The sequence below is a fragment of the Apiospora marii genome, assembly GCF_038362585.1.
Source record: "Apiospora marii strain CBS 49790 chromosome Unknown utg000002l_segment0_segment0, whole genome shotgun sequence".
Classification (NCBI taxonomy): Eukaryota; Fungi; Ascomycota; class Sordariomycetes; order Amphisphaeriales; family Apiosporaceae; genus Apiospora; species Apiospora marii.
In genome coordinates, this window is record NW_027117373.1 from 4,757,612 (window position 1) to 4,779,822 (window position 22,211).

The 22,211-nt window shown below is 52.4% G+C and overlaps 7 protein-coding genes across 7 annotated transcripts; 1 reads left to right on the forward strand and 6 right to left on the reverse strand.

Annotated features, from left to right (window-relative positions):
* Positions 1–1,568: 1,568 nt before the first annotated feature.
* On the reverse strand, positions 1,569–6,638 carry PG985_003196 (uncharacterized protein; the record flags this gene model as incomplete). Its single annotated transcript, XM_066822965.1, has 1 exon — positions 1,569–6,638. The coding sequence occupies one exon, from the start codon at positions 6,636–6,638 to the stop codon at positions 1,569–1,571; it is 5,070 nt and encodes a 1,689-aa protein (XP_066690397.1).
* A 597-nt stretch (positions 6,639–7,235) lies between these two features.
* On the reverse strand, positions 7,236–8,741 carry PG985_003197 (uncharacterized protein; the record flags this gene model as incomplete). Its single annotated transcript, XM_066822966.1, has 1 exon — positions 7,236–8,741. The coding sequence occupies one exon, from the start codon at positions 8,739–8,741 to the stop codon at positions 7,236–7,238; it is 1,506 nt and encodes a 501-aa protein (XP_066690398.1).
* A 1,483-nt stretch (positions 8,742–10,224) lies between these two features.
* On the reverse strand, positions 10,225–11,511 carry PG985_003198 (uncharacterized protein; the record flags this gene model as incomplete). Its single annotated transcript, XM_066822967.1, has 1 exon — positions 10,225–11,511. The coding sequence occupies one exon, from the start codon at positions 11,509–11,511 to the stop codon at positions 10,225–10,227; it is 1,287 nt and encodes a 428-aa protein (XP_066690399.1).
* Positions 11,512–12,192: 681 nt separating this feature from the next.
* On the reverse strand, positions 12,193–12,654 carry PG985_003199 (uncharacterized protein; the record flags this gene model as incomplete). Its single annotated transcript, XM_066822968.1, has 1 exon — positions 12,193–12,654. The coding sequence occupies one exon, from the start codon at positions 12,652–12,654 to the stop codon at positions 12,193–12,195; it is 462 nt and encodes a 153-aa protein (XP_066690400.1).
* A 1,534-nt stretch (positions 12,655–14,188) lies between these two features.
* On the forward strand, positions 14,189–16,950 carry PG985_003200 (OPT family small oligopeptide transporter; the record flags this gene model as incomplete). Its single annotated transcript, XM_066822969.1, has 5 exons — positions 14,189–15,736; positions 15,866–16,057; positions 16,123–16,274; positions 16,336–16,804; positions 16,882–16,950. 5 exons carry the CDS (start codon positions 14,189–14,191, stop codon positions 16,948–16,950), a joined length of 2,430 nt encoding a protein of 809 aa, XP_066690401.1.
* A 1,174-nt stretch (positions 16,951–18,124) lies between these two features.
* Positions 18,125–19,138, reverse strand: PG985_003201 (BTB/POZ domain protein; the record flags this gene model as incomplete). The annotated part of the gene is made up of 2 exons (XM_066822970.1): positions 18,125–18,831; positions 18,910–19,138. 2 exons carry the CDS (start codon positions 19,136–19,138, stop codon positions 18,125–18,127), a joined length of 936 nt encoding a protein of 311 aa, XP_066690402.1.
* A 1,614-nt stretch (positions 19,139–20,752) lies between these two features.
* PG985_003202 (uncharacterized protein) lies at positions 20,753–21,228 on the reverse strand (the record flags this gene model as incomplete). The annotated part of the gene is made up of 3 exons (XM_066822971.1): positions 20,753–20,860; positions 20,912–21,068; positions 21,119–21,228. 3 exons carry the CDS (start codon positions 21,226–21,228, stop codon positions 20,753–20,755), a joined length of 375 nt encoding a protein of 124 aa, XP_066690403.1.
* Positions 21,229–22,211: the final 983 nt, after the last annotated feature.

Here is a 22,211-nt window from a genome sequence, read left to right on the forward strand (position 1 = left end):
ACGACCGCCAACAAGCCTCACCAGCCTCACCAGCATTTCCCTGAAAAATGGTCGGAAATGGCCGCACTTAGCCGAAAACGCCCTCGACTATGACAGATGAGCCGATGCGACGACGTTTTTGTAAATCGGCGGCGGTTTGGCGATGTTTAATGGTGTTTTGGTGGATTGGAGGCGGCAGTTGTGAGGTATGTAGAGGATTGTGGGTAGGAACGGCCAGAAACAAATTCCCCCAAGCACTTGCCTCGAAATGCAGTTACCGGCAAAAAAATTCAATGAATCGAGGAAAGGATGGCCTGCCCTTCGTCGGAAACTGCGACGAAGGGCAGGCACGGTGGGTAGAAGTGGTGATGTGCAAGGACTAGGCTTGGCTGGTCTACCAACGCCAACTTGGCCAAAAAGAGTCGAAAAAATCCGCCTTCAGCCGAGTGCGCCTTCGACTATGAAAGTTGAGTCGATGCGCGTGCGTTTTTGCGATTCGGGCGTGGTTTGGGGGCGTGGTGGTGATGTTTGGGGGGGAGAGATAGGGATGTGTTGTGGGTTGTGAGGCTCAGGGAATTGTGGTGGGTTGCAAGGCAACAGCTACAGGCAGCTACTTCACAAAACATGGGAGGCGCGCTACCAAAGTAGACTAGCGCGTTTTTTATTGTGATTCACAGACGGAAGGCACGGCAAAGGTGAGTTATCGCTATCTACTGATCTAGCTGTCTGCCTAGAAAGCAGCTGGAGGTGGAAGACCTGAGGCTGTGGCAGAGATAGCTGCCGTTCACGGCGCGTTCACCTTGAGGGTTGATCATTTACGGAACGTTTACCTGGGAGCTTTACCTGTAAGATGATGTATTGTAAATACTATTGATTTGTTCATTGAAGCCATGGCAGTGTTTCCCCCAGTTCGAATTTGTGTATATTCGTATCTAAGGCTGGATCGATGGCACCAAAGCCTTTGGGAACTGGACCAGAAATGGCAGATGCTCAAAGGAATGTTTTCTACTCTGGCAATATGACACTCAGAAACACCCAGCGGAATAGGGAGCAAAAATATGCATCCAGATCAACGCGTTCTATGCTAGCATTTGGCAAAAACAGTGCAGGCAACAAAGACTTGGCAATGGCTGGGGGGCGATTGATTCTTCCCCTTGAGCCGGTTTCCTTGAACAGGAGATGGACTTAGCGTTTTTGTTAATATTTACTGTCCCAAGCTTGTATATGTATGTAGTAATGTGTGTTTGTGGTCAGGGCTCCCTAAGCGAAATTCTGCATTCTGTTGGAAGTGCTGTTTCGGATTGTTCGTTTTATACCGATACACACCGCACTCTCTTCCCAACTTGCTGCTTTCCGTCCATTATGGGACTACAGATAAATTGGCTACAGTCCCAACATGCCAAGTGTAGCTTACCGCATTGATCTTATGTGGTGCGTACGTAGGTGGCATGGGCTATTGCTGGAGACTGTTATTCAGGCAATTCTTTAGTACCTATGTTTGGAAGAAAGGTGATGCATATATCTACGCTTCGCCTCTGGTCTTATCCATAACTCGACCCAAATGTGTGGCATTAAGTGGTCAGTCACAATTAGAATGCTACAGACATAGCGTCTGCTTCGAGCACTTGGAGCAGCATATCATAAGGGCTCTCTTCGATGTCTCGACCCTTCTTCCTTTTAGTGCCCAGATTTTCTTCAATTCCGAGGGAGTCTCTAACAGTCAGAGCCTGCATCATGTGGTGCGCTTCATGCCGTGTCTCGTGATCAGATGATGGATCGTCTTCTTCCTGCCTGGAATCAGACGCTGGAGGGCGGATCTTATCTTGAACTGCGCTATCTTCCTCCTCTGCGAAAAGGGCGTTGCAAGCGCTACAGAGATTGAACTCTTCGCACTCACAACATTCATATCGGGTGCCCCGAATCCAATCAGAAGGCGGGCTGCGGTTGCACCAAGGATCGGAGTCCAAAAATATTTCCCAGATGTTCTTTCGAGGCCCAGAACACTTGGGTCCGTTGCAGACAACTCCATAATGGCAAGTTGCGAGTGGTTCTTCCGCCCCTTCCTGTCGAAGGAGCTTGATCACATCAGCCCAACCACCCTCCCCATCGTCACTGAGTGAGTAGCCGACGAGTGCCGTTTCATACAACGAGCCATAGTAGCCGAGTTGGTGTATGTTTGCACCTGCACTTAGGAGCGTTTTAAACATATCAAATGACCCTATCCTTGCTGCGCTGTGTACCGGTTTATCATGTTTGCAGACAAACTTGCTTTTTCCTCGTGGAACCATAACGTCGACACCATGGTTAACGAGCGTGGTGACGATGGCTTCGTTCCCTTTCTCGGCAGCGACTTGCAGAGCATTTTGCTCGCTAGCCGCATCGACCGTGCCACTCACCAAAAGAAGCTCGACAATGTCCACGAACTGATGCCTAGCCGCAGCCTCGATGGCCCCGGCGTGTTCCCCACATGGTGCATTGATGTCTGCCCCTGCATCGACGAGCAGCGTGGCGATCTTGTAGGCATGTTCATCTCCCGTATTCCTAGAGCAGGCGAGCTCCAATGCAGTCCATCCGTGCTCTGCCTCTTCGTTTACTTTTGCTCCTTTCTCTAAAAGTAGCGACACCACTTCTGATAAGGGCTCGGTTGATGGACCGTCATCTGATCCCCGGAGCTTGTGGTAGGCTCCACAAGCGGCGTGTAACGCAGTGCCTTTTGCCTTGGCCACTCTATAACCGAAGCCTGTTTCGGAACCTTGCTCGATAGCTCCCCAAAGGTTGGGATCAGCATGGTTGTCAAGAAGTTCGTGGACGACGGGTAGGTCGGTCCGCATACAAGCCTCATGAAGGGCGCGAGTCATGGGTCTAGAGTAAATGTCGTCCTCGCCTGTCGGCAGGTTTGGGTCAGCCCCCTTCGCGAGCAAAGTCTTCACAGCATCCAAATTCATTTTTCGGACGGCTCTAATCAAAGGAGTACGACCTTTTTCATCGAGTACATTGGGGTCCGCTCCCTGCTCCACCAAGAGTTCCACCAATTCCGATGGGCTTGAGGGGGCTGTCTTCGCAAGGATTTGAGTATTGCATCGCACACCATATGATACGAGAAGTCCGGCGAGCTTGGTATGTCCAAGTTCTGCAGCCAAAGCCAATGCAACAGGCCCCTGGCCGGTGACATCTGCACCGGCTTTGATGAGTACCTCGGTCACGTTGTGTGTTCCGCGGTTGATTTGGTTATCGTTGGACATCATCATCCAATCAGAGGAAGATCTGCCATCTGCGTCATCGAATACCACCGACGCTGCCAGCGGGTAGCCGTAGTAACCTCCGGGGACATTAACATCAGCTCCTGCATCCAACAGGAGTTCAATGGCGGACTTCTGACCATTGTAGGCGGCAGCAGCTAGAGCTGTGCCATATTCCCCAGAGGCATTGTCGATAGAGTCGATACCGCCGTGACTTAGCAGCAGCTTCATAATCTCTAGCCTGCCACCGAGTGCCGCAGCCTGCAGAGGAGTCCCGTAAGAACCCCCTATCAGGTTGGCGTCGGCCTGGTACTGGAGCAAGACACTGACAGCCTCGGTCCAGCCCCATTTTGAGGCACAATATAATGGTCTGATGTCGGGCCCTGCGCTAAAACCATGAATACTATCCCCCTTGCGTCTGGAGGGAATAAGCCGCCGTTCAGTGTCAGGCCCACTATCGGATTCGCTTTCTTCAATATGCTCTTTGCCGTCCGGGTTAACACCGGAGCGCAAAATAATTTCCACAATCTCAGCCAGTCCATTTTCTGCAGCTTCAAGAAGAATGTAATCGAGAGGTATAGCACCTCGCGACAAAAGGAGCTTGGCAACTTCTGTTTCCTTACTCTGTACAGCCCGATAGACAGCTGAGGTAAACGAGCAGTCGTTTTCGATGCCTGAAGCGCCGGAATCCAACAAGAGCGTGACTAGGGCGTAGTCCCCTTCCCAGGCGCTGATTTCCAGTGCGGTTTCCCATGCATGTATGGGCTGGTTCACGTCGACTCCAGCTTTCAGGAGTAAATGTACCACATCATGGCGTTGTTTGAGGATCGCAATCGCGAATGGGGTTTCCCCTGCAACGTTTGGCAATGTTGGATCCAGCCCTGAATCTATCAAGTACTTCACTTGATCCTGTTGCCCGTAGGAACACGCTTCGTGGAGAACAGACGGTTGGAGATCCAGGTCCTCCCACTTTCTATCCTCTTTGATTGATTCCATTTCCACAAGGCGGGACGTCTCGACAATGGTTCTCCCGTTCACCTCGTCGAACACCATAAAGTCGTTTCTCCTATTGGGTAATGTCATATGCCGCAACTGCATGAGAGCCGTCAAAGATGAGCTTGTCTGTTCGAGGAGATTGCCAAGTGCCATTTTGAGCGCTTTCGTCTCCGCGGCCATAATTGCATGTTCGTCGAAGAACCGGGCGCAATACCACGCAAACGGTGTATTCTTGCCAGCCAGCCGCATTCGAAGCTCGTGGAAACTCGCAGCTGGGCCGTCTTCGAGATAGAATCGCACGAGGTAATTGACGCATGCCAGTGCCAAATTACACTCGATTGTTTCTACATCTTGCAGGGAGGCAAATTCCGTTCGGGCGATGCTAGTATCTGTAAAAAGGAAATCCGCCAGAGAGGAGTGAACAAGCTTGACAAAGGCCCAGCCTTGAAGGTTTTCTCCATTGTATTCAGCTTCTGGAACTATTAGGCCCCGGCATACATCGACTATGTCCCTTAAGGTGTATCGATTCCTGGAACGTTTCAACTGCGCCAGGTTGGTGAAGGATTCGTCCGAAGAAATGGCGTCTTGAAGCTCGTATAATCTCAAGAGCTTTCGGCCATAGATCACCCACATCAAGCACTTTGCAGCTAAGGTCAGGAGTGGTTGTGACTCTTGTTCTATTTGCTGCAAGATGCGGGTATAGGTATCATGGAGACCCCTGGGTAGCGACGCCAACACCTCAAAGATGTCATCTTCGTTTCGCTGCCGGAAGATTTGATTTAGCTGCAACTCGACCCAGAGGAACATGCCGTCAGATGAACTCTCAAGGATTTCTGAGATTTCGTCCCGAACGTGAGGGCTCTGGACCATTAGGGTCCTTTGCGCCCTTCCATTAGAGCCTGGAATGGGTTGTGATGACGACTCTAGCCGACCTCGCACATAGCTCTTGATATCCCTTCTTGTGTGCGTGCCTCCTATTTCAAATTCTCGTATGGGAAGCCTTCGTAAATAATCGGATATGCTCGTCTCGGGGCGACTGGTGATGAGAAGCCTAATTGAGCTGGAATTCTGGAGAACCTCGGTGATGAAATGCCCCAGGAACAAGTCCCTGTCTGTCTCATGACACTCGTCCAAGGCGTCTATGACAACAAAGACTTTGGACGCCTGCTTTGCCATCTGGCAGAACATTGTGGTCATTGTTTCGAAAGTGGGTTTCTTCCCCTGGTTGCTGTGATCCTTGAAAGCTTCCATGATCACGTCTGGAATCTTTTCGTGAGCTCCGATTAGTTGCTTCGTAAGAGAAGCCACAGCAGGCTCTGCTTGTTTTCCCTCGGCGTCTTGGTAGCTAAAGTAAGCATAAGTCAGGATTGGGCATGGCGTATGACTTGAAAGTTCTCGTTGGACATAGTCAACAATAACACTAGCCATGACTGACTTCCCGGTGCCTGGGCCGCCATGACACCATAGGATAGGAGGCGGGCTCAAATCGAATAGCCACAATTTGAAGTGATCGTGTTCAACCAGCCAAGTTCCCGTTCCGGGCCACCGCTTGCGTAGCATCGAGGCTTGAGTGGAATCAAATTCCATAGCTGAGAGCCACTCTAGTACTTGCATGCGCTGTCGAGCTACGGCCTCTTCTGCACGATGCCTGCTTAGATCGATCACTGTATTCAAAGTAGTTGCGCCGGCAGCGTGCGCTAAGACTGACAGGTGATGCTGAATATCGAAGTTGATCTTTCCAAATACTTCCTCAAATGGCTTCCACTGGGCTTGGAAGCCAGCTCTTAGATGCGGATGCAAGCGTCTTCGACCTGCGGTGGTCTTGTACACCCTATATGCATGGTGGTAAAACTGCAAAAGGCCCCCGTAGACATTTGCCGTACTTGTCAGGATGAGCTCGTTGTCGTTGAGCTTTGAAAACTCATCGAGGTGACCGAGATGATCATTCAGGCGCTGAATCATGCCTGTGAGTTTCTCGAAGAAATCGACAAAGTTCGCGGCCATGTCAATAATCAACTTCGCGCCGCCAACCACCAGAGACGAGATTTCCGGACTCGCTTGAATGCCAATGGAGACGCCATTGACGAGCTGATTGAGAAGGCGGAGGAATCTCGATACTGTATCCAGATGACTCCTGGTGGAAGTTTCCTTATCCTGCACGTCGATTTTGGCGATGCGCGCAAATAGACTATCAGCAGATATGTTTGAGTGCGCTCTGATGAAAGCATTTCGCTCTTCCTCTCCGACGCTATTCAAAAAAGAACTGAGGGCCAGGTCGAAGGCGGAATTGTGCACCGCGGAGCCACTGACAGGTTGATGATCTTGAGTTGGAGAATGCGCGAGTGATGGCTCTGGTTGAGCTGCAGGGCGTTGGGCTCTGGGCCGAATGCCGAGGCGGCTGAGGAGTCTGCGTCCTGGTGCCATCTTGATGGAACAATACGGGGTGGTGTAAAGGTTTGGATTGAGATGAGGAAGGAAAGAAAGGATCCAACTCCAGCTACGGTTAGGGGTGTAGTCGGCATTCGTTCATTAGCCGTCAATGACTGTCGGTAGCGGGGATTGTCCCATCGATGGAAACGGCGATGTAGATAGGCACGTCTTTGGTTCTTCTTAGACTCTGAACAAGTCGATGAAGACGGGGGCTTGTCGAGAAGAGCTGGGGTAGAGCCTGAGCGGGGTAAGTTTCAGATGCTCGGCATAGGCTATCGTGATAAATACAATTTGATTTGTTATGGCGTGATCAGGCTATGTATGCATGCCACGGCACAGTAATTTGTTACTTGTCTAAAAGGATTAGACCCCAAGCTGCCATTACCCCTACTTTCGCCTACCGTCCCCACTTACCTTGCTAGATTGAATAGAAACAAACCGCAATAAGTACGGAGAATGAAAGTACTTAGGCCGCCAGGTAGGCTACCTACCCACGGTCGCTCGCGGATGAGTCAGCCACACGTTCGTGCGGATGAGTTCATATTGCGGAAACACCATTATATGCTCATACTTCCACTCCAGAATATGTGACTATTTACGACTTGGCACCTTGGATGGCCGGAACCCCCCAGTCCGATCCCTGAAGAATCCAGTAGGATCCACCGACACCGCCACCGCGGCCGCAAGCTTGGCCATCTCGGGCTTGAGCCGACCAAAGTAGTCCTGCCGGAAGAACCCGTAATTCATAAACGCCGGGAGGAACGTCCGCGGCAGCCGGCCGCGGTCCTGCCACTCGCCCACGATACGGTCGACGCCGTTGTAGGTGGCCTCGACGGTATCGGCCATGGCCTCGTACGAAGCCTGGGGCACGAAGCTGTAGTTGATCTCCATGATGATCTTGTCGACGTCCTCGTCGGCGTCGATGAGGTCCGGGCTCCGCGCCCGCGCCGCCCGCGCAATGGCCCGAGGGAAGGGCTGGTACGCGACCGAGGCCACGATGCCGAGCTCGAGCTGCGTAGACCCGGACAGGTTGCGCCAGTGGGCGTGGATCTCGTTCATCAGCCCCGCGTTGTCGAGGGACGGCACCGGGATCGTCGTCGTCGAGATGTCGACCACGGACGCCTTGACGATGACCCAGTTGCTGCCGCCGATGAGGTCCGAGTACGTCTGGACCTTGCAGGTGTTGAGCGTGGGCCCCACGTCGGTGAAGTTCTTGAAGGTGCCCGCGGGCACCTCGACGCCGTCGTAGAAGATGAAGAGGATCCAGGAGTCGATCAGGCTGACGGTCGACCGCTCGGCCGTGACGATGATGGCCGCCTTGTCGTCCTGGTTGTAGTCGGCGAAGTCGCGGACCGCCTTCAGGAGCTTGGCGTCCGTCTCGGGCGTGCGGAGGAAGACGAGGTTGCCTCCGTAGATGTTGCCTTGGCGGTATGTCTGCAGGGTGTACGTCGTGACGATGCCAAACATGTTGCCCCCGCCCTTCAGGGCCCGGAACAGGTCCGCGTTGTGCGTGGCGGAAGCCGTGGCGATGGTCCCGTTGGCCAGCACGATCTCGTACTCGAGCACCGATGATGCGGCCCAGCCATACTGAGCCGACATGTAGGAGAGCCCGCCGCCCAGGATCAGACCGCCGACGCCGGTGTTGCCAATACGTCCGCCGACGAACGTCCAGCCTGTGCCTTGAAGCTGGGCGGCAATCTCATCCAGACGAATGCCGGGTCCGACTTTGGCTATGCCCGTGGCAGGATCCAACAAGACCTGGTCCATCTTCTGAGTGGAAATCAGGGGTCCGCCTTCCACGCTCGAAAAGTAGTTGTTGGGGTTATGGCCGCCTGATTTGATCGCGAAAGTCTCATTGTTCCCCTTCAGGACGTTGATGATAGTCGACACTTCCTCAGCCGACTTGGGGAACATGATGCACGTGGGCTTAAGGGCAGCACATGTTGAAGACCAGTAGTCAGCCTGCTCCTTGATGTAGGGACCCGACGATCGGAGCTGGACGTCCACGGAGGAAATCGAAGCAACATCGGTGCACGTGTCTCCCAGCGCAGATCCTATGAGTAATGTGGCTACAGCCACGAGGGTGAGCAGAGACATCCTGGCGAATGGAATTTCTTATGCCGATGGTATGTATAGCCAAGGAGAAGTGAGAATGAAATCTGCGACCCGGAATGCTTAGCTGAAACCTTTCTAGAGAAATACAGACTGCCATCTCATGGCTCTTATATAGATGCCGACACCTATGGAGCCAAGCTGAACACACTTGAGCCCCAGCTTGTGTACATAGCAAACAAAACGACACCCGCTGAAGTCTTCATTTAGGCAAGATCGACGTTGTATAGCCCGGCCTTAGCTTAAGCGATCCGGATCGAGCAACCGCAGCGCAAGCGAGGTGGTGGGAAGAGCCCTTATTCGCCAATTCCACCTTTAAGGTTCACGAGACATAGGGCAGGCATCATTCGATATAGTGGTTCGAGAGAGAAACCCCGACGCTGGGTTCGTTTGCAATGTCTCTGACGCATGCTGGAGCTACATCCACTTATATGCACATGACCACAAGCGAGGGGGACAGGCAGCATAATCGGCATACAGAAGCGAGCTTGGTATGGGTTATTAATAGTCACCATCGAGGTTTCCACCGTACTTCTTGATTCTTCAAGAAAATCGTAGGAGCTGGGCGGAGGTCGGCCAGTGAGAGATTAGCAATATTATGTGCGTCGCCGAATTATCTATTTAGCCTATAGCGACGGCCTCAGGCGACCTCCCGCTCGCTATCGCTATGTTTTGCCGTCTCAAGCTGACTGTGCCAAGATAGCCAATAAGATACTCGCATACAAAAGCCATTCATTTGTTGTGCATATGCCCTCCAGGCCGCTGCAGTAAGATTCACCCGGTTCGCTTAGAGAAAAGATGACACACCGGATTCCTGGTGGATGGTTGTTCGAATAGTCCGCTTCGATATAGCGGAAATTCGGCTGACCAACACATAATCCTTGGCAAAATCTGACGATGGGGTGGCGTGAAGCCGAGCGTTGGCCACCAACCAAAGATGACGTGACACGGCGGAGGTCTCTTGGAAAGGGCTACACCCGCCAACCACCGTGCAAGACAACACAGGTATCCGTAATACGTAGAGTAGCAATAGGCTTCCGTGTGGGACCTCGTGACTTCTACTCGGGGATCCGGGAGCTCCGGACACACGATGTACTGAAAAGAATAGGGGGGGCCACTTCTTGGCAGCTGAATGTAGGCCCTCGTTGCCGTTACATGCGGATTCTGCACCTAATACCACTCTTGGATCACCGATCTAACGCAATGAACAAATTGAGTTACAGTCGTATGTATGTGACGACACTCGTGTGCCACTACGTCACCATCATCGGCCAATATCTTGGTTCAAATAAACCGGGAACGCTTAAACTCCCAGGGACGAATTGGATGTCCACGATGATGCATAAACGATGTTTTGGGATACACCGATAAGGAAGAGGCTCGCTGTGATTATAATATAGAAAACGGAAGACTACACAAAGTTAAGATGAAAATAACGATATAACCAGCTATTACTTCAAGTTGTACATTAGGAAATAAATATCTTTTCATCGACGTATACCCCTGATTCGCTACTAGGGGGGAGCCTGGGAAGCGGAACATTCCTAGGCCAGATATGGACTCCCTTCCATGTCCATTGATAGGACTCATCGCCTGTCCTATGGGTGACAACGGTCTTATTGAAGGATTCGCAAACGACAAACATCGTGCCTTCCTCGCTGTGACCAGGGTCTGTAGGAGTCTCCTCGAGATCTCTCTCCCCGTATGTGGCGGGTCGTAGAAGTGCGCCGAAACTAAAAGGAAGGAGATATTTGCTGCGTATTCGTCCAAACTCCCTATCCAAAGAGCATTCTGCTAAGCTCCGGTGCCAGAGGTCCTTGCGTGGGATATCGTATTTCCGCCAAACGGCCCATAAGCCAGCGGCTGTGATCTCGCCCAGAGCCGTGTTCGTTCTGTCAAACGACTTGGTGTTTGCCAAAGCCGTCCCAGAAGGAAGCTGTTTCCGAGCAAGGTAAGGTGAGATAGGGGCCCACCCAAAACCTTTGATCTTGAGTCGAGGAGAAATGCTCATTAGGTAGCCGGTATTGATGACCCGCCCAATCTGACTTTTCCAGAATGCCTTGGCATTTGATCGGTCCGTGGGATCTCGATCAGGGTCTATCAGCAGACTCCAGATGACGAAGTCATCTCCTTTTTTACTAGCGGGTCGGTAGCTTAGAAGAGTACCGATTGTGGATATTGTAAGTTTCTCGCGATCCTCCAGGACCCTGGGTCGCGACCACGCATGCTCATTGGAAGGCAACATATGGTAGACATGCCAAATGAAAACAATGATTTCGAAGTGGCCGTGATCAATAATATCCAGCATTATCTTTGCGAAGTCCACTGATTTATTATCTTTGCACAGGAAATGTATGTTCTGGCGGCCCTTCATGGACTCCAGTAATGTCCAGGCGCGAGCATTCCAGTCGGACAGAATCACTGCAGCAACCAGGGACTCTTTGATATCCATAGTGAGATGGGTGACATCGATCTTCATAAGATCCTTGTCGCAAACGAGAACCACCCGGCTTTGGCTAAATACGGCGTTGATCTGAGTAATAGCCTCTTTGCGGAGTTTGTGTTCTGATGGGATGCAGGCTGCATCCATCCAGTATGAATCGCATCCCAGGTCGGTGGCAACGCGACAATACCACACATGAAGACATCGGTTCAACCCAGTCTCAGGTCTGCCACCTTGGCCATGAAGCCAGACGTGAGATATTGTAAGTATTTCCGCTGTAGCAAGGCGATACCCGAGCTTACTTGCCTCCATGTCGAGTTGAACTGCCCTGGGTCCTGCAACTGATCGATACGAGGCTTCATCCCACTCTATTTTCGTTTCAGACGTTGGTAGGCTGTCGCATAGCGAATCATGCGCCGTTTGCATCTTGACAGTGGACCCGTGAAACCGCAGGCAATTCCTTGGATCGACTCCATGGCAGGCACCCACCGAGTTGTTGACACACCGGGAGGATTCCTGTCCCAAGACCCTGTTATAGCAAGCACGGAATAGGCGAAAGTCCATCCCGAATGTCATGGGGTGAGTTCGCAGGATGCGGAAAATCCATCTACACACATTCCTCCCTATGCCGGCTTCAGAGAGCTGCCGTGACAGTTCAGCAAGCCTTGTACCGGGCGAAGGACTGAAATCTGCTTGATCGCAATAATTATAAAGGCTGACGTTCCAGCCGTCCAGCGAGTATGACTTCGAGTGAGATATTATGTAGCTTACGATCTGAATCATCCTGGCCCGATAACAAGAGCTTCAGAGGTAGCTTCTGATAATGAGCCAAGTAGCCTGGACGCTGGTGGGCTCTCCCGTGAGTGGTTTCGAAGAGATGAAATCCAAGAGCTTTCCAACGAAACTCAGAACCTCCTGGTGTGCGCCGCCAACTGCAACTTTTCTTCCGTTATTGAGGTCTATAGCAACCCTGATGAGACTTTTGTGCGCGAATTATACCGCTTGGAGATTGTCCCAGTCTCGACACCCATCCCGGAAATATAAGTTATCAACATTGTCGAGTGGCTCGGGAAGTTTTGGGACATGCGCGGGGAGTCTCCGTAAGATGGAAAATGCCCCCATGACAATGGTGCGACGGTAGTCATGGTCGGGCCCCAGCCAGAACTTGCAAATGTAGAGGTCATCAAACACTGCATCCAGTTCGGCGATGTGGGTTTCGGGTCTGGATGCCGCTGCATAAAGCCTGTCAACCAGCACTGCCATAGCCTCATTGCGCTCCTCGATGTTGAAAAACCTGAGATATGGTCTTTGAGTGGCGGGATCAATCCGGTAGTCAGCTGTCAAGTCATCGGATAGTCGAAGGATCGAGTTGGGCTCGCTGCGAGGGTCAGGCTGCAGATCATTACCGAAGACTCGGTCAATGTCCTCGACGCGACAAGGCAACCCCAAATACATAATATAGTAGCATAGGGTCTAAACGCTATGCTGTTTCAGGGGTGAGACGCACTCCAGAAACCTTCACCATTTGTTAGTGTTGGTGCATCGTGTCGATGGATTTCAAGGTTTCCGGGATCATGCAAACGCTGCGTATGTGTTCTCTAGTCCCAGGTATGTATTCTTGCGTGCATGTAAGATGGCGGTGGCGCCGCTTATGCACTGCCACCACTTTATTATCAGGCGCCCTGCTTGCCCGACCCTTACACATCATTCCAACTTTTTTCACATTTCTTGTGCATGTTTTCCTCTTAGGGTCGCACAAGTAAGACTGACTGCCTGTCACTGTCGAAACATGACGCCTTACTCATCGGGACCGGCCGCCGATACCACCGCCGGCTCACTTCCTGGGGCTTATATCTTGTCAAGGATGCAATCATGGGTACGATAGGGATCAAAAATGCCGTGTGGCTAAAAGCGCAGTTTGCGCCATACGGCGATTGCAGAGCCATGGGGTCTTCTGCACTCAAACTTCTGGCTGGCTACAAGTTAAGAAATCTCTCGTCAGGACGACCAAACGATAAGACTTCACCCGAATACATGTGCGTGCATAGGCGCAATGAAACCATACGAGAACAGACCAGCCCCCCATGATAAGGCTCAGCGTCTACCAGCCGATTAACGCATTCGTCGAGTAAGGCAATCAAGAAATTGAAGACGCCCTTTTGGGTCAAGTTTGGTTGGTCGCCAAGACTCTAGAACCCTGGGGTAGTGGGTGGGTGCCGGGCGGATTGCCCATTAGTGCATGCGGAGGGATAAGGGACAGGCTAACAGAGGGGCACGTAGAGATAGGTACCTACCAATCCTTATACCCGACTCATGTTCAACATCCATCAATCAACAGGGCCACAGTCCGTCAATTTCTCAGCCATGAGGCAGACCAGACTCATAGAACCAACAACATATATGAGTCTATCCACCGCCTTCTACAGTTGCTACCGTTCATCGTGTATCTATCCAGGCAAAAAGCCATGTCTCGGAATGTCTGTCGATCTCTCACATCAGCAGTCGTACGAAGCGGGGGACCCTCCCTCTCCAAGCAGAATGCCAAGTCGTCCAATCGTCCCGACGAAGCTTTCGCCAATGACATTCGTTTCCACCGATAATGCTTGGTTGTACCTAGCAGGAGATCGGATGGCCATTGCCGGTTATGACCGAAGAAACTTACCCAGCAACGACCCGCCAACGGACCAGGTGCGTCTTGTCACCTTCCACGAATGGCCAAGGGGGATTCGCGAAATGCGTCCGTATCAGCCTAACCCTGTCGCCAATTTGTGGACCCAGAACTGTCGGGGTAGCGCTATCCCGCGAAGAAGAGGCGAAATGATGGGCGATACTTGCAGTCTTGCATTGGCCTTGCCGGCTTGCAGACCGATTTCACTGAGCACATAATTGTTCTGTAGATCCATCTGTGCTCACCAAGAGCCTCTACCGGAGGCTGCCAAACTTCTCGAGACGCAGTAAATGGTCCAAAACCTTCTTCAAACAGGTAGCCATGCGGTTGCCTTTCAGCAAAGAGGAGGGCGCAGCTGCCTCTCCAATCGAGATCCATCCTACCGGTCATGAGTCGGACCACAGTTCCCCAGAGCCTGCTAAAGGCGACTCTGGTCTACGCGTTACAGCAGCAGCAGAAGATTTGGAAAAGATCATAAACGACCATCAATTCGACCCCAATCTGCCACAGGACAAGCTCGAAGCCGCCAGGAAAGCCATTGAACATGGCAACGTCGATGACATCTTGGCAGTCGATGCCATGTTCACCGAGAACTCCCCGTACGAAGAGGTTCGGGCCGCCGTACGTAACACTGATGGAGAGGAAGTCGCCAACACCGTCCGCGCCTGGATTCTCGGCTTCATCTTCGTCACCTTAGGCAGTGGCCTCAACATGTTCCTGAGTATGCGGAGCCCTGCCATTAGCTTCCCTGCCCTCGTTATCCTGCTCTTGGTTTACCCTGTCGGCTGTATATGGGCCAAAGTGATGCCAACTCGAGTCTTCAATACTTTCGGGCTTCGATGGACTCTCAACACGGGGCCGTTCAACATCAAGGAACATGTTGTCATCGTTCTGATGTCCAACGTTTGCATAAGCTATGCCTACAGCACCGATGCGCTGCTGGCGTTGCAGGGCAAGCCGTTCTACGACATCAACCTGGGATGGGGATTCTCGCTGCTGTTCACCTTGAGCTCCCAGCTTATCGGCATAGCTCTCTCAGGGGTATTCCGACGATTCCTGGTCTGGCCGTCGGCTATGATGTGGCCCAACCAATTCTCGAATACGGCCTTGTTCTACGCATTGCATGACAAGAGCAAGAGCGACGGCGTCAGTACTAACGGATGGTACATCAGTCGCTATCGATACTTTTTTCTCGTCACTGGTGGCATGTTCTGCTACTATTGGATTCCCGCTGTGCTATTTCAAGGCCTGTCCGTCTTCGCTTTCGTCACTTGGATCCGACCAGACAACGTAGTGCTGAACCAGCTCTTTGGCGGTGTCACTGGACTCAGTCTCATCCCCATCACGTTTGACTGGACTTACGTCTCTGCGTACCTGCAAGACCCCCTGCTTTCGCCCACACACTCGCACATCAATACCCTATTCGGACTCTTCTTCTTCGTCATACTCACCACCATCGGCATCACATACTCGGGCGCGATTTACTCCGATTACCTGCCCATGGTAACAGCCCAGACGTATGACAACACCCAGCAGGCCTACAATGTCAGTCGAATCTTGGGTAGCGGCTTCACCTTCGACGTAGCCAAATACAAGGACTACTCGCCCCTTTTCCTACCACCGGCATTTGCCTTGAACTACGGCTTGTCCTTCGCAGCTCTGACCGCGGCTCTTGTGCACATCGGATTGTTCCACGGTAAGGAGATTTGGTATCGTTTCAAAGCGGCACGGAACCAGGAACCTGATATCCACCTGCGATTGATGAAGAAGTACCAAGACGCACCCGACTGGTGGTACCTCATGCTCTTCGTCGGCTCCATTGCCATGGGTCTTGGTACGGTTCTCGGCTACAACTCACAACTGCCTTGGGTAAGCTCCCTCCTCCACAGGATAATCCCTCATCCACCGTTGCCCACGCGAAGAAAGAAACATCATATATATTGAGGCGTCCAATGGTAGGGACATGAGTTCAACCTGCTAAAAACTGACGTTGAATAGTGGGCATTCTTTGTGTCGATCCTGCTTGCTCTGGTGTTCATCGTACCTACTTGCATGATATTGGGTATCTCGAACATCTACTTATCGCTCAATGTGATTTCACCCTTCCTGGCCGGCTTCATGATCCCCGGACGGCCTATCGGTGTTATGATGTTCAAGGTCTTCAGTACTATCACTCTCGGCCAAGCTCAGGTCAGTTTCCGCAGCCCCCTCCCTCATGCTCGAGGAAATGAAAGCTAACTCTTGTATCGCATCAGACGTATAGCGGTGACCTCAAGTTGGCCCATTATATGAAGATTCCACCGAAAGTGACATTCTGGTGTCAAGTCATGGCCACTATCTGGGCGGCCTTCGTCCAGATTGCGGTGATGAATTGGACCCTGGGCAACATTCCCAATGTTTGTGCCAAGTAAGTTGCACCTGTCGTTTCTGTTCCAACCCATTAAACCCTCCTGCTGACACCAAAACAGCGATCAAAAGGATCATTTCACTTGCCCCAATGGACGAGCTTTCTTCTCCTCGTCCATCGTGTGGGGAGTCATCGGACCGCAGCGCATGTTTGGGCCCGGATCAATCTATGCCAAGTTCAACTGGTTCTGGCTGGTTGGGGCGGGATTGCCGGTCTTGCTATGGGTTTTGATCCGAAAATTGCGTGTTCCCCATATGCATCACTTCAACGCTCCGATCATGCTGGGTGCCATGTCCTGGCTACCGCCGGCTACCCCCTTGTCGTTCTCGACCTGGGCCATCTTCGGTCTCATCTTCAACTACTGGATTAAGAAGCGCTGGAACGGCTGGTGGCGTACTTACAACTACCTGACGGCGGCGGGCCTGGATGCCGGACTGGTCATCTCGACCGCTGTCATCTTCTTCGCTATCACACTGCCAAATGTGAAGATCCCTCAATGGTGGGGCAACGTTGACATCTACAACACGGTGGTAAGTTGACTTCTGAGTCTTCATCTTGATGTTGTCTTGCTTGGGCTGGATGAGAGTAGCTAACCCCTTTGACACAGGACGCTTCGTACACAGGTTGGCTGAAGACTGTTCCTGAAGGCGAAACCTTTGGTCCAGCAACATGGTAGGCTTCCTTGAAGGCGCGAATGTGGACCAATGTCGCGGCAACCTCGGGACGAATGTAGTCATACGTATCGACTTGAGCAATGGCTTTCCAAAAGCTATGCACCTCGTTTACTTTCCCTCATCGTGATCGAAACCTGTCGAAACGTTCTTAATCGTGCGCGCACCAACGATGGCGATCTATCATGTTAGTAACCAGCGTATCTCGTCGCCACAGGATGGATGGGGGAACTTCAATGTTCCATCCATCAATTTTATTCTCCGCGAAACATGATGGATTATGCATGTGGTTTGTACAATTGTGGCTTTCTTCGCGCATGGCCTCGTTCGTCTAACGCCTGATGTGCATCAAATTCGTGAGTGCGGCATCGCTCGCGCTCTTCCAACGCCTCGTCGAATTGAATGTTTTCTCTATTCTCACGTCTACACGGAACGAGCCGTGGTGATGTTGGGTACTGTAACGTTGAGAGCATCTGAATCTAAAGAGCTGGACTGGACTATGGGATAGCTCTTGTTCCAAATCGTCTGGATTGGGAGAAAAAGTATCAGCCAAATGACCACGGAAACCTACCCCGACCGTATATCTCCCTTAACCAGTCGCCCATCTGGTTCAAATCGCCTATAGCTTCAATTGCAATTTGTAGTCAGATCCACGGGGTGCAATTGACATCTTCAATCCGGGTTTCTCTCATTGCTTCGAAGTCTCTCTGGTCTCTACCAATCATGAAGAGTTGGTTGATTATGTATGACACTTGCCCGCCCAAGCGACGCGCTGTGGTGAAAGGTCGACGGACGCCGCCCTTCTCGCCGTGATCGTCGGCTTGTTCGCGTAGGACCACCACTGAGAAACTACCCCGGTGCGAGATTGATGAATCCATAGCTTTCGTCACATCATCTTTTGATGACAACAGAAAACATCTGTTTAGGAGTCACAAGCTGGATCGCGGAACACATTCTCTTGGCTAAGTGTACAATCAAGGCAGTCATGATCAATCAAGAACACATACGAATGGCCATGAGAAGCGGAATAGTTGGACGCGCGATATGTGTATTGCCAATGGTCAATGGTCAGACTGTACATGATTGAATCCCACATGCCCCTCTGCCCAAACAAACATTTCCCATGAGGTGAAGACCCACCATCCCAACCCTACTCCCGCAGTCTCTAGCCCAAATTCCTCAAATACCACCGACGTTGGCCCCATCATCAGCGACAGCGGGAGCAGCTTCAACCTCGTCCGCAGCGGTGGCAGCAGTCGTAGAAGCCGCCGCCTTCTTGGCTCTAAACTCATCCCTGCGTTGCTCTTCCAAATTGTCCTGGCACCGGCTGCACCGGCCCAGGACCTCTGCGTTGCGCATCCAAATCCTCGCGTACCGATCCCCACGCTGATCGAAGATAGCCTCGAGCTTCTCCTTGCACACCTCACACTCCTTGGGCGCGTAGCGCGCCACGGGCAGCCAGCCGCCGTGCTGGTGGCGCTCCTGCAGGATGGCGACGGCGAAGTCGGAGGCCTCGCCCATGCGACGGATGAAGTTGCAGTCGGTCAGGGCGAGGTAGCACGTGGCGTTGACGAAGGAGGTGAAGGCCTTCTGCAGCACGTTGTCCCTGTCCAACCCGTATCGGAAGGCGGCGGAGGCGCCGCAGATGATGTTGCTGAGCTCGCAGTCCTCGAAGACCTTCATGCGCTTCTTATCCATCTTGAACCCCATGACCTTGGAGAGGTAACGATGCTGCACGTCCCTCGCCACTTTCTCCAGATATTGTTGCAGGTACTCCAGGGCCTGGTCGCGGAACCCGATGGCGAAGTAGTCGGCCAATTCATAGAGACCGACCAATTGGCTCGCGTATGTTGACTCTTCGGGCGAGATGTTGGCAGCCGGGTCCTCTGACACAGCACGCCCGTGTTAGCAAGCCAAGCGAACCCCCCAGAACCAGGACAACGTGGATCAGTGACTGGGCTCACCTCCGGAGTAGATGTATCGCAGCACCTTCTCCACATCGCTCGGTTCGAAGTGGAAGTCGTCGGAAAACTCGATGACTCGGTTGGAGGCCTCGATGAAGTTGCCGCCGAGCGCCTTTTCGAACCACTCCGACTCGCGGCAAACAATGACGCGGTGGACATTCCAAGTCTGCCCGCCGCACTTGACAACAGCGTCGGTGAATCGGTCGTCACCGAAAGCACTGTACTTCATTAGCCCACATGACAAAGCAAATAGGTTTGAGGCACGGGAGGGCCCAAGACACAGCGGCACGGCCGCTGTGGGTTGCGATGGCTTTCGTCTCCGAAACAGCACATCAACAATTGTTAAGAGCTTAACCGCCTTTCCCTTCGGATCGCCACGCACCGAGGAGTTGCTTGCGCGAAGCAGTCTCGCTATGGCAGCGACAAAACCTCCGGGGGTCGGTGATCAAGCAATGTCGCGGGTCGACGAGATTTGCATCTCGAAAGACCTGAATCGGGAACAATTCAAAAAAGGAACACTTTATGACGCATGTACCGTGAAGTACATACGTCGACCAAGATAAACAGAGCTGAGTAGGCACGAGTCCCACACAGCTGCTGTCGAGGCGAAGCACGGAAGACAAGGACACAAAAGCCCTCTGACGTTTGTCCCTCTGTCGACAGTTACCTTTCGCACGGAACCAGTCTGAGAACGGTTTTCCATTGCTGCCGGACCTGCTTGCCTGCCTAGCATTTCTCCGAGAAGAAGGTGCTAGTGTCGTCGCAGCTTGGTAGTTACACACAAGCTACTGTGCCTTCCCACGGGATGCGTATGCCTTCCATGGGAAACTGGGAGACACCAGTGATGTCCCATCAGAACCCCACTCCTCAGCTATCGCATGCCACTGCAAGAGCTATAATGCCTACCGAACGACTGCAACATACAGATAGCATGAGTGTGACATCTAACAAGAGCTCTGGGCTCTTGCACCGAATGCCGCACCCACGTCTCTGCTCACGCTGTGTCTCGGAGGACTTGGCTGTCGAAGGTGATTTCGCGCAAGAGCTATCCTAGTTTGACACGAATTACCACCTCCCTCGCAATTCCGATTGAACAATGAAGTTCTCCCACAATGTTGAACCATAAAGGTTCATATAGACAATTGGCTGGACCACGAAAGTCCATGTAGACAGTAGAGCGCGGAACCTTGAAGGCCCGGAAGAGAGTACGCGGAGCCATGAAGGTCCGGAGACAACGCGGAACCATGAAGGCCCGGAAGAGGAGGCACGGAACCATGAAGGTCCGGCAGAGAGTAAGGCGGAACCGTGAAGGTCCTGTAGAGTATGTACGGAGGCGCTTGCCACCTCCACCCGTCACGCGAGTAGGAACATGTCCCATCTTGGTGCTCGAGCAGGGTTCGAAGACGCCTCCTATGTAGTATGGCCAGGACAAGGGGAAACACGATCGTTCCTGGGGAACGCGTGATGTTTCCGCCTCATCTTGTAAGGCTGTAGTATATTTGCTGGCCGTATATGAGCGTCGCTCTGAGGACCGTAGCAGCCTTTGCCACATTGGTCCCTGGCAATACGTCAAAGCACAGCGGCTCGATTGATGTCTGAACGCTGGCAAGCGGCGAGTAACGCCCTTTCGCCAGGTCGAGTACATCGGAGTATAAAGATTTCTAGTATGACTCCTCTACTGTGAGCAGGCTCCGGTTTGCACCATCCTGTCAGGTCGAGTATGTCAAGGAGCGAGTGCCCAGCGTTGAAGAGAATGGCGACGTGAGTCAGCATCCTCATCGCAGCCGAACGGTACAATTGACCATTGCGTTCACCAGCGTAGCAAGGACAGGACACATTAGGTCTACCAAGACAGCACGGATCGGGCAAGATGATCTTTCCAGAGTGCATCGCACTCTTCAAGAGCCGCCGAGGGCGCGGGTTGAAGAGGCTTTGCTTGAAGCGTAGGATACTAGCATTGCTGCAGCACCTCGCCGAGATCGTGTGATCATCGGCAACCCACAGAGTAAGACACAAAAAGGGGCGTCCAGGCTGGAGTGGCACCGACACCGCGAAGGTAGAAGGCACCGCTCGAGCCCATGGCCACCGTAGGAACAATAAAAGCATAACACTCAAAATGGCTCTTTAACCCTGAGATCCGTGGGAACAATAAGACCGGCCTTGTATCGTCGAGTTGGGAGAATGAGTGCTTGACGGGTATCCACGTTACCTGTTGTCAATGACTCGACGCGTCTTCTTGCTGTCACGGTGGCCCGTGTCAGAGTTGACGCGCTTCGCGGGCACGGAAGAGGGAGAAGCGGACTGCGCAATTGATTCCATGACTGCTGAGTGCTGCTGTCAATTGGATGAAAATGGGTCGGGTCGAGATGTATTGAGGGGCAGCATAACAGGCGTTTGACGTTTGATACGGAAAGAAAGAAGAAGAGTCCGGGACGATGTCGAGGTGGGAAGGTCGTTGGCTTTATGCGACCTCTCGGGTTTCATGCGCTAGGGCCTCCCTTCAAAGTTCAGGCCACTGCGAGGCCTTGGTGACTGGTGGCTGGCTCCAAAAGAAATTGTGCTAATTTCCCAGCTCCCTTGCTCGTCCGACAAGCCACCAAGCCTCGACAACTTCATGGCGTTGGTGGCTATGGTCTTTCAATTGGTGTTTGGTGTTAAGGGAAGTGCCGTCGTAGGCAGCCAACTTAAAACCCGTTTGATTTCGGAATCTTGGCCTTGGCCTTGGTCGCAGGTAGACGGACCATTGAGAGAGCACACATCTCGCAGGACTGGAGCAGCATTTTGTCACCACGACACACAACGGACGTCAGACTCTTGATGCCCGTCAATACTAGAGGATGCTTTGCATGGAAGGATTGAGGCAATGAGCATTGCCGAAACAGGCGAAGAAAGGCTTGTTGAACTGAGTACCCTTCGGTGCATGAAATACATTGCGTGGCTTGAGATGCCGCGCTTGGCTCCGGTGCAGATGGTGGTCGTTAAAAGTAGCACTGGGCTGCTCCAATTGATGGCAGATTGAGCCGCATCTCATCCCGCCTCTCTTTTAACATGATCGCAAAACTGCTCTTCTATTACTATCTTGCGAGTATATTCTATCTATGTCGCATCTTTTCGTCGCCCTTTCGTCACCATTGATGTGAATAGCAAGCCTGTTCGTGGCCCGCTAGCCCCTTTCATGCAATGCCGTGTATGCTGGGTGCATCTTATGAGACGGGCCGGCGAAATACGAACCCCGAGGCTCCCGCCACCTTCACGTCGCCCGAGCTGGATTCAATTCGCTGTACGTATCACTACCGGCCGAT